Below are 12133 nucleotides of genomic sequence, written 5' to 3' on the forward strand. Positions count from 1 at the left end.
TAATAACTTAAAAGCAGCTCGGATTTTATAAAATTTAAAATTCAGACTTAAAAATATTTAATTGATCACGATTTTTTTTAGAATTCATAAGGTTCACTTAAGTTTATCAAAAATGATTTCTTTTGCTACTCTTATAAACTCTTTTACATACACTTTACATGATTCAATATTTTATTCTGTTTCTAATGGGACTGAACTAAGTATTTTTTTATTTATTTTTTTTTCCAGCACCGCTTTCACAACATTTTTATTTTTGGTAAATTATTTTTTTTTTTTATCCGCTTTAATTAGTACAATACCATTATGCACTGTAAAATTATGGCTCAATAATACTGGATATTTTTAATAAATTATCTTGTATTATAAGAATTTTAATATTAGTTGAAACATTTTGAATTTATTTAAATTTTCATTTTGAATTTAAATAATCTATAGCTTACCGATAGTTTTTTTTAAGTATTTACCAAAACCTTTCAGCGAAACGTAAATTTCGAAAATGATATTACTTATTTCTCATTAAAGAATTTAAATTAAATTTTAAACAAAAGGCATCTATTATATATTTATTTTCTAAAATGCCCGCAACTTACTTTAAGAATTATTTTTATTTTAGCATTTCTTTGTAACCGTTGTTGTAATTGTAACAAATAATACAAGTTATTAATGATTTTAAATATTCATCTTCCAACTTGCTGAATTTCAAGTAGGCTAGTAAATCTTCTGGAACTACAAACTACAAAATTTCCAACTTGTGCTCCTAATCGTATTCTACAATCCTCTGTAGCATCAATAATACAAATCAATAGCCTTTTTACCCTTCATTTCTCATCTATTTAATAAATTCATTTCATGATAATTTCGTTTCTAAAAGTTCATTATATTTAGGTATAAAGTAGACGTATCAATGAGTAATTGAGTTCCTGGCTATTTATACTTTAAGTTTTCTATTCTCGTTAACCAAATATCCAAAGTTTGTTCTTCATTTGAGCGTTTAAATTCGGGAATCGTATTAGAAGTATTCGTAGGTAATATATGTTGATAGAATTGTTTTAAGTATGAGTAGGTTAATTACTTCTTTAATTATGAATGTAGGTACTTCTTTATCAACGCTAATATTATTTCGTACGAACGGAGTCGTATCTTTTATTCCACATCCACTATCAGAACTAGATGATTCACTCACCAACATTCTTCTTCGTCGCTCGTGACTGCTACGTGGCTCTAATGAAAGTTGATAACTGCAATTCGCTCGAAAGGTGACCTCGAAGCTCGATGATGCCATCTCAATCGGTATCTGCTAGACGAGCGCGAACTCAGCTTACGACCCAAGATTGGCCCACGTTCACGTTTGCGTCTTCTTACACCTTCATGATAATTTCAATTTACACTCGTGACTCAATCTGAAACTTACACCCAGTTGTATCAGTTTACAAAATAAATAAGTATATAAAAAACAACAATATGTGTACCTATTGTACATAGGTATCTTAATGCATACTGTTAATTTCAATTAATATAAAGATAATAAAAAATAATTGATACTGGCCTTAATATGACCTCTTGATGTGTTAACGTGGAAACACTCGCCACTTCTGAACTAAAAGCTTCTTCAGGTTAATAACAGAAACAACCATTCGGTTCCAACACTTTATTGATAGATACCACTGTGCCGTAAAGTAAGTGTATTTGCCGAGGCTCAGGCAAGGAATGAATCCCGACTCTATCGTGTTATCTTCCTTCTTGCTCACACTGCGGGAGCGAGGGGAGCGGCATCAGGGAGAGTCCCTATTGCCGGGTATCACTCTGCACCTATTAAAATGGGTGCGTCTTCGGGTTGTGGCTGTAGAGGCGCTACTTGACCGAGAGGGGAGTAATTTTAGGATAGATGGAGGCTAGGAGGGGGAGGATGAGCTAGAGTCGCCTGGGCGGTCAGCCCAGCCGGGTGAGACCCTCGGCTACCCGAGAGAGGCCCAGCTTAGGCGACCAGCGACCGAGGCGACAGCTCAGGAATCGGATGTTGGGGGGGAGAGGAGATCCCTGGGGAGACGGCGCGCATCTGGTGGTCTTGAGTGCCACGGGGCGATATCCTTAAGGTGCAAGTGGTCTGATACATCGGCACGGCGGAACGCGTTGGACGCGAGCCGGCCGATGTGCTCCTCCAGGCTTTCCATCTTGAGATCGCGGTGGAGCGTTCGGTTGCGGACGAAGAATGGGGCCTGGGTGACTCGCCTTAGGGCAGAGTTTTGGACCACTTGCAGGATGTTTCGTTGGCGAGGGCTGGCAAGGGAGTACCACCCCGGTGACGCGTATGTGAGGCGAGTCCTCACATATGTCTTATAGAGCGCCAGTTTTGTTCGCAGCGGCAGGTGCGAACGAAGAAGAGGACGCAGCAGGAACAACGCTGTCTTGGCGGAGCTGGCAGCTTTGCGGATGTGCCCCGTCATGGTCAACCTCCTATCTATCACCACTCCCAGGTAGGTGGCGTGGGGGCTCCAAGGGATCTGCTGGCCCTGTAGGCTGAGCGGAGGAGGCAATGAATCCCGACTACTAATTCCATGCCTTTTATATTATTAGTCAAATCAACAACTATCTTGACAAATACAATTATAACAAAATTGTGTCATTTGACTTCACAAAATATTATTTAAAAATTTAAGCCAAAGAAAATAACAACTTTATTAGAATTATTATACCATAATTCTAATAAAGTTTAACAACAAAATACTAATAAAAATAACTTTACATTATAACGCTAACATAAGGTATGTAGTGTTCCAGCTCCAATGTGGAAAAGTAGATCTTTGCCAACATTCGCGCCACAGATTTAGCGGCTTTTAAGTGTAAGTTAGCTTGAAAACTTTTAAATTGAAAAATAAGCTCTTAAATCCACTAATTCGATGGCAGCACGATCGTTGGGGGGGGGGGGGGTTCAGTTAGCACTTCACGCGCCAACCCCACCAGGTGATTATTTCATATTAATATTTTGAGTTGAAGTAATCTAGTATTATAACTCTCCTTTAATCACGCACCACAAAATTTTTGGAATGGAATGATAATGGTGAATCAGCATTTCTGCTATAAGCGATATAATTGACTAATTGAGATAAAATCTTTATTAAATGTAATTCTCTTATATGCTATTATAGTGTCTAAAAGCAATTTAAGCTTCTTTCTGCATTTATTCTAGCAAGATAGACAAAAGGGACCTTTCTATAGGGGGGTGTCTGTCCGTAACTCGCTACGACCATGGTCAGGAGACGGTTCTCATTGTAGCTTGTTTCTTCATTGTAAGTGCGATTGTCGTGGGTTTAATTCAGGGGGTGCGTGGGGAACGAAGTGTCTTAACATTACATTATCTTTACCTACCCCGCTACATGCGGGATACACGGATATTAACACAATGCCGGGCTTTTGCCTTAGTGCCAGAGTTAAGAAATAAGAATAGTAAGAAACAATAACTCATTCCCTCGAGTCGGGATCGAACCCACAACCGTTGCGTTACACTCACATCCTTGTGCCTCTGCGCTGCTGGCCTCAACGTTAGTATTAACATTTCTTTATTCCTTTTATTATATATTTGTTTATCATTTTAAATTTTATTTTTTATTACATTTTAGACGAAGAAAGCTTAATGCAAATACTAAAATAAATAATAATTAAAAACCCAAACAAAAGAAGCGAAGATAAACGACTAGAAAAGATCTGATATTTTTCAAACAACAAACAACTAGATCAATCAGGGATAAAAAAAAAACATAACAAACCAATTCAATAAAGAAAAGAAAGAATATAATAAAACAACCAAGTATGTATTAAAAATATATATTTATATATGAGCTGTTGTGGTTTCATTTAACTTCTTGATCTTCTTTGTTTTTTTACGTTGTAATTTCATCTGGAAGTAAAAAATATAATACTTTTTTATATTTATATTTTGTACATTGTTATATCGATGTCGTATGAAGTGGCATGACATGACACGATAACATGCCATATTATATTTAAAAATTAAAAATGCGGCTAGTTGTGGGTTCAATCCCCGCTCAAGGAAATAAAATATTCATTTACATTTATATTTTCATTTTTGAGTTCTGTTGTCTAGTCAAAGCGAGGCTTTGAACACGCAATGCCTCCAGAATTCGGAGGAAAGTGGTGTATTAAGTGACAAGGATCCCTCTGCCTACCCGCTGCCTGCCTGCTCTGTGCGGTATACAGCGTGAAGCCGATTTATTTAATTTTAAAAAGATATGAAAATGTAGCTAAAATAGGGGTAAAGTTTCTCCATATTTTGTAAAAAAAATATTCAAAATGCGTAAAATGTGCGAGCACAGTGTTAGGGTGCCTCGCATGTGTGTATGTGTGTGTCTGTTTGTGTGTAGGCACCTTATGGTGGACCTCGCGCACGTGGCGGTAGAGCGAGGAGTACCAGCCGAAGGTGGCGCCGCAGAGCGCGCAGTGGTAGGGCGTCTCGCGCGTATGCATCGCTATTATATGGTACTTTAGTTTAGCTGCGTTCTGGAAAAGGCAATAAAAAATGCATTTTCGCTGCTTGCTTTCTAAACAACAGATATATGCATTTTAAAATTTTGAAAGACTCCTGCCATCTATGACATACTCATTATTTATTATATGTAAATAACAACACTTCATTTGACCATAACTAGTAACTTTACGAATATGTATTGATCATACAAAAAGAAAAGACAGACAGCCTGAAAGTTCCCAAGTTCGTACAACTCCGACCGAAAGAAAAAGGTTCTTATAATATACACAATAATTTATTATGTAACCTATTTATAGTAGAATTCCATATAATCTTAGAGATATAAGATATCTTATATGTCCTTTAAAAGTTTTGAAACCATTTTTTCTATCTAGTAAGCTCTACCTCTATATCTACAGTTGTCTCTAACTTTCCCTTCTTCCCTGCCTTTGTCTCGATGTCTTTCTCGATCTTTATTTCTACCTTAATCTAAAGAGAGAGAAGATAGAAAGCTATCTCTTCTTACCTGATATGACTTCCCACAAACGTGACACAGATTGTCCTTCTTCTCTTTATTCCGGTGTACGTTCTGCATATGCACGTACAGTGACGTGTGACATTTGAATGGCTGGCAAGAGAACAACAAGAGAAAAAGAACGAATGAATGAGTGAATGAATATCGTTTTATTTTACTTTCACGTTATAGCCACGTGGCATGGAGAACAGATCTGTAAGCTCAATAATTGTGGGCCCGATTTCCACTCAAGTAAGTGAGTTATTTTTATTTTCTTGATTTGGTAATAAAAGTGTGATTTTCAACGTTTAAGACATAAAATTGTAAAGGCATAAAAAAATATATATGTGGGATAAAGAGTTAAAGTGAAAAAAAAATTTTTTAGTTGATATAGTTGATGAATGAATGAAGCAATTAATACAAATATATATAATTCAATAAAAAAATCAAGTACCTTATCGCACAATTGACATTTAAACTTAATATTATTGAGATGTTCCCAGTCGATGTGGTCTCGGAGTCGAGTCTTGTTCACAAACTTCTTGCCACACTCGTTGCACATGAAACTGAATTAAAAATTATTCTATTAATATTATAAATGAGGCCAAGCGAGTGCGACTGTAAGCGATGGGTTGTGGGTTCAATTACCACTCGAATATTTAATATATTAATTTCCTAGCTCTAGTAACGAGGCAAAGCGAGCAGCTGAGTCCATGGGCACTCACGCGAAGTCGGCCTCGCGCACGTGGCGCCGCGACACGCGCAGGTGCTGGCGGTAGGTGGCCACGGACGCGAACGCCTTGTCGCACGCCGCGCAGTGCAGCTCGCCCGCGTCGCGCGCCTTGCCACCGGAAATATCGAACAAATTATATTAAATATTACGGGAGTAGGCCTGTTTTCCTGCAGCACCTTTTGTGACTATTAACGCGACGGTTCGATTATCACCCAGGTAAATTAATTATTTAACATCTTCATTTCCTCACTTTGGTAACAGGACAAAACGCGGTGTTAAGTTCCGCCACTGAATAGATAATGTCCAAATTTCGGCGGTACATGGGGACCGGAGTGTGTTTATCCACCACCACTTGTCCACCATACCATATGTCTATTATAATTAAATAAATAAAAAATCAGTTTTACGCTGTATCCCGCACACAGCCGAGTTGGCAGAGGGAATTCTGGAGGCTGCGATTGCGTGTTGAGCGGCGCCTCAACGCCGCGCTTTACCTCAGCACCAGAGCGAAGAAATAAAAATATAAATTTAAACAAATATGTATTTAATTTCGTCGAGTGGGGATCGAACGTACAAACAGTCGTGTTTACAGCTACACTTTGTGCCCCTTTTAGACTATCTCTAGTGTCAATCTAAACATATAACAACTAATAGACATTTAAAGGTACCTTATGTGTTCTTAAATGCCTCCCCAAGTTAGACTTCCACTGGTACACTTTCCCGCAACGAGGACACGGATAACGATTTTGACCTTTGTGGAGTACACTGTACAATAAACATTATATATTATAAGAAATCCACAAGACACAGCTAATGTAAAAATCTTTAAAATCAGTTACAATTTCGAATTTTATCTTAAGGTAAATCTTTAGATTCATCTTAGGATATATTTTAAGATTAAACACACTCTTTTTTTAAAGACTTCTTGAGATATTTGTACAAATTTGGTTGCTAATTTAAATAACTTAAACTTTAAACTTATTAAAATATACAGGGTGGAAGAGGCAGCGCTTCTTTTATTAAAACTGCATATAGGGTAATATATTTCAAACCCACACCTAAGAAATTAAACAAGGTACCTCAACAGTTTGGACGTAGGATTTTTTTTTCATTTCACGATTTTTATCCATACCTGAATTTCGTGTGACGCACACATAAGGGTACGACGTTGCCGCTTTGACAGGTAAGTGTGTGCGTGTGTGTTATACTTTACAAATGGCGTTTTATTTTAAAAAGATAATTTAATTATTTATTTTGTTTCAAAAAATAACTTTTTAATTTTTGGGAATAATTTTTTTTTCCGAATTATATTAGGCTTTTATAGAGTAGTTAAAACTGTGGTTTCATTTAAAGTGGTGCTGACAATTCCATCCTGTATATATTTACATATACATATTTATTTAGTTGCTTGCATTTATTGTTCCAAGCTTCACGCTGTATCCCGCATACGTTATATTAAATAAATAAAAGTTTCATATAAAAAATAAAATAATTAAACTCACTTTAAATGATATCTGTAAGTTTTCTTCGAACTAAATATCTTCCCGCATTCCACACACTGTGGTTTCTCCGGTAATTGTTCTTTAATTTTTTGTTTGACGCCATTTTGTTTTATCGGTACCTGAAATAAAAGATAAATATTAAAAAAAATAAAAAATCATCTATTATATAGCTGTCGAATCGAAGTGGTAAATGACTATAAACAATACCCACAAAGGGAAATTAATTCCTTTTTTCATTTCCCCGCTCTGCCGGACAATGTGCGGCGTTGAGTTCCGCTCATCATCACGCAGTGTGGAGAACAGTGTGTCTTAACACCAGTTTCCCTCTGCCTGCCCTGCTATATGCAAGATATGATACATTGAAAAGCTTAAGTTCATCTCTGGCTATACTAATTGACATCGCAGGGTTCCACCTCCAGGCTCCATCGTCAAATCAGTTCGATGGTACCATATTATTATCATCCACTAGCTGCGCGCGTCCGGTGGTCAATGATAAAAGATCAAGAGATGAGTGGAATTAAGCTTCTTAAGCTTTATTACATATGTAATTAGACAGGTTGTTACTTTCCTAGTTAGTGAGCTAGTCAATAGTTTAGTTAGCTAGTTAATTTGACAGTCAGATAATTAGTTAGTTAGTTAATTAAATAGTTAGGTGTTCTGCCACTCAACACGCAATGCCTGCAAAGTGGGGAACGGAGTGTCTTAACACTAGCTCCCTCTGCCTCCCCTCCACCTGCTGTGTGTAGTAGTATGTGCGGGATACAGCGTGAAGCTGAATAGTTAAGTGGCTAATTGGTTAGTTAATTAAGTAGTGTGCTACTTTATTTAGATAGTTTATTAGTTAGTTAGCTGAGTCACTGTTTAGTTAGTGTATTAGTTATCTGACTAACTCATTAGTATGTAGGCTAGTATAAAAACTTACCCTTATATGATTAACTTCTACATGTTTTTCTAATTCCATATCACTACTAAAGGTATCTTCACACTGATTGCATTCATAAATCTTTTCCATTACGAGTGGAATATTTTCTTCCTGGTCTGGTTCGTCTACAGTCACCTTTATGGCTTTTTTCTTTTTTAATTTTACTTTTTGTTTCGATTTCTTTTTTGGCGGCTTTTCAAAAGAAAAAAATATATTCAATTAAATTAAAATATATTCTTTACTTAGATTGCATTTACTGTAAAACCATTCATATATCAAATATCTCAACAAGAAAGAGTGAGTAATTTAATACTCAACTTCTATGAAAACTTGGAGTAAATTTGGACAACACGTACATGTCTACCACTGTGATCTTACATCCACAAATATATCGATGTCAGATCATATGTGCAGATGTGACATCACATGTGTGGATGTGACATCACATACTAGATGACATAATACATTTGTGGATACGTGATACCATGTGTGGATGTGAGATCAAGCATCCACAGTTGATACTCCGGATAATCGCGAATCCGTGTAACTGAGGTCCGGATATTCAAGTTCTCGTTTTATGTATTAAACACAAATTTAAGTTTTTACCTTTACTACTTCTTCCATTTTTTCTACTTCTAAATTATTGACAAAGGTTTCAGGTTCAAAATGGGTATCATATTCATCTTTCACCTCCATTTCTATAGTCTCTAATTTAACGTCTACTTCTGGGAAGCTATAGTTGTGTATAGATTGTATTTGTAGATGAGAGGGTCGTGGATATGATTTTGTTTCAGAGGTGTTCTGGAAATAATTAAAGCAGTTTTAGAAACATATATTCTCATTTATTAAACGGATGCAGGGTAATGATAATATGTCATTCTCCCAAATGTGCCGTGGTATGGAGGGTTAAGCCTTTTTAGGACACCTTTTCTAGTCCTTTCTCCGGATTGGGGGAAGCAGGGCCTCCCTAAATCAAACACAACGAACTGGGACAAACCGGGATCTCCCGTCGGTCTTAGCGTGGCGTCCGCTATAGGAGGTGATGAAGATAATAAGGAAAAGGGTAATCAAGTCACTACTGTTTCAGGAAATAGGAATGCAACAGCAGTAGCTAGAGTAATCCGGGGTCGCATACCCGCAGTGGCCTGAAATGTAAGCTTTCGGACAGGTTACTAGCAAGATCACCCTCTGGATATTGAAAATAATACCTTATGAACATGCATGATTAATTCCTGGTAGCACTGTTGAGTTTGGTTTTTGAATTTGTTTAGTTTGCGCAGTGTCGCTCGGCATTCCCAGCATACGCGGACGCACACTGAGAGCATGTCTTCTGTTATCTGAAAATATAATTATATTCAAATTCATATATTTTAACTAAAGATGCGCCTATTCTACATCTTTTTCAATATTTATATTTGGCCGAATTATTCGGTTTATAGGTACATTGGGTTTGAGTACTTATATTTACTTGGCAGTGTATAGCTAGGACAGTATAAAAATGGAAGATAAAACAATATATATTCAAAGAAATCCTTTGAAGAATGTGTTAAATAAAGTTAATAAAATAAAGCATATAGCATAAACTTCAAATCAATACATTTATTTTTAACCTATAGTTAGTACAATCAACATTTCTTTTAAATCTTAAATCAGCATTCATTTTCTAAACTGAAAATAATATTTTTAAGTCAAACAACAACTCCCCCTCTTCCTTTCAATTGCGGACCGGAGTAAGTTTTATGGCCTGTAAGTTAACCCCATAAAATTGCAAGCAATATCAATAGGGAGCACTAGCACAATTGCACACAGCACAGATTGACTGTGAACATCTGCCACTGATAATGTCCCATATTACAGTACAGTCAAAGATATTGGAATACACCTGGACCAAACACTATCATTATCCATACAGAATAAATGATTTACCTATGGCTACTAAAGTTATGTTAGCAAACTCTCTTCTCGACAACAAACCCTGCATACTCAACATTATGCATACAACTGTATATGCGCAAGATTAACTTGTGCCAGTCACATTGTCACATACTTCTTAGAGTATTTGTCAAGCTATACTGTTTGTTATTTACCCATAAGCCTCCGCCTTATTTAAGGGAAATGTTTGAATATCTAAGAGCACATACACATTGATTGAGATCCTCTTAGAATCCCACTTTAAGAAGTAGTGAGTCATGTCTGTTCTGGCTGCATTAACTTTTCAATATGCATGTTTATAAGTCTATAAGTATATAAGTCTTATAAGTTCACACTTTATCTTGCATTGCACATGTTGAATGGTGGAACTTAACAACACATGTCTTACCAGAATGGGGATATAAAAATGTTTAATTGCCCAAACAACAACTCCCCCTCTTCCTTTCAATTGCGGACCGGAGTAAGTTTTATGGCCTGTAAGTTAACCCCATAAAATTGCAAGCAATATCAATAGGGAGCACTAGCACAATTGCACACAGCACAGATTGACTGTGAACATCTGCCACTGATAATGTCCCATATTACAGTACAGTCAAAGATATTGGAATACACCTGGACCAAACACTATCATTATCCATACAGAATAAATGATTTACCTATGGCTACTAAAGTTATGTTAGCAAACTCTCTTCTCGACAACAAACCCTGCATACTCAACATTATGCATACAACTGTATATGCGCAAGATTAACTTGTGCCAGTCACATTGTCACATACTTCTTAGAGTATTTGTCAAGCTATACTGTTTGTTATTTACCCATAAGCCTCCGCCTTATTTAAGGGAAATGTTTGAATATCTAAGAGCACATACACATTGATTGAGATCCTCTTAGAATCCCACTTTAAGAAGTAGTGAGTCATGTCTGTTCTGGCTGCATTAACTTTTCAATATGCATGTTTATAAGTCTATAAGTATATAAGTCTTATAAGTTCACACTTTATCTTGCATTGCACATGTTGAATGGTGGAACTTAACAACACATGTCTTACCAGAATGGGGATATAAAAATGTTTAATTGCCCAGGTTGGGGGATTGAATTAATTCTAAAGTGATTGGAGCATTACTTCAGACTCAAGTGTAGATTTAATAAGAAGGTTTCAAAAGTCCGTTTAAATGTACATTCTCCTCTGCAAGTGCAAGGTCCTCTCTCTAAGTTCTATCGTCGTGCATCTACCATATTTGAAGAGTAGACCGAAAGAATAGTGTTAAAACATCGCATTCCTCTCTTAAGGAAATTCAAAAATAAAAAATTTCAAGCAAATGCCTACAGTATTATGTAAAATCGATATAAATATAAGTTTTAGATCTTTTCAATAATTTTATAAATTTGTTGAAATAAACCTGATATATTCAATTAAAATAGTCCCAATTTTTAATACCATGTATTGTTTAATTTAACTGTTCATTTAAAATATTAAGAATATTATAATAATAAACATAACTGAAAATATAACAAAAATAAAAAGGTTTGTTTATTTTTATATGTTAAATGTTTGGACATATAAAAATAAACCTCTACATTTATATCCTCTATTTTTATACCTCTGTATTTATTTATAACTTACAAAATAAAATAATTTTTCAACATATTAAGTCTAAAAGGCCTTTTTTTACTTACCGAAATCTCCCTCAAAATTTGTTTATATAGTTCGTAAATTTCTGTTCCTTCTATATAAAAGAGTAAACGTCCCGTACATAAACAAGCTATGCATAAATCAGTCATTATTATATTTATATAACACAAAAATCGTGCTTTTAATTGATATTTTAATTAATTTTAAAACAAAACTAACTTCATACAATATAAGCATTCAAGCTTTTGTTAGGCTTAGGAATTAGGATTGCATTTTTTATCTGTATTTGTTTTAATTTAATTTGACAGTTATTAATGTTGCTATTTGTTAATACATGAATTTTATTTTTAACGATTATTCCTTTTACAATTTAATTAATCTAAACTTAATAATAATAGTCGAAATAATCGAG

General features: G+C 35.5%; 1 protein-coding gene across 1 annotated transcript; it reads right to left on the reverse strand.

Moving 5' to 3' along the window:
- Positions 1–3806: 3806 nt before the first annotated feature.
- On the reverse strand, positions 3807–12004 carry LOC146538729 (zinc finger protein 711-like). Its single transcript, XM_085187340.1, has 11 exons — positions 11766–12004; positions 9363–9491; positions 8761–8955; positions 8155–8346; positions 7233–7351; positions 6399–6495; positions 5723–5838; positions 5452–5563; positions 5010–5111; positions 4384–4515; positions 3807–3895 (listed from the first exon to the last, which is right to left on the reverse strand). The coding sequence occupies exons 1-11, from the start codon at positions 11868–11870 to the stop codon at positions 3827–3829; spliced, it is 1368 nt and encodes a 455-aa protein (XP_085043466.1). The 5' UTR covers positions 11871–12004; the 3' UTR covers positions 3807–3826.
- Between the last annotated feature and the right edge of the window lie 129 nt (positions 12005–12133).

This window comes from Heliconius melpomene, chromosome 6 (assembly GCF_056956725.1).
Source record: "Heliconius melpomene rosina isolate 202511_hmr_F chromosome 6, ASM5695672v1, whole genome shotgun sequence".
Lineage (NCBI taxonomy): Eukaryota > Metazoa > Arthropoda > Insecta > Lepidoptera > Nymphalidae > Heliconius > Heliconius melpomene.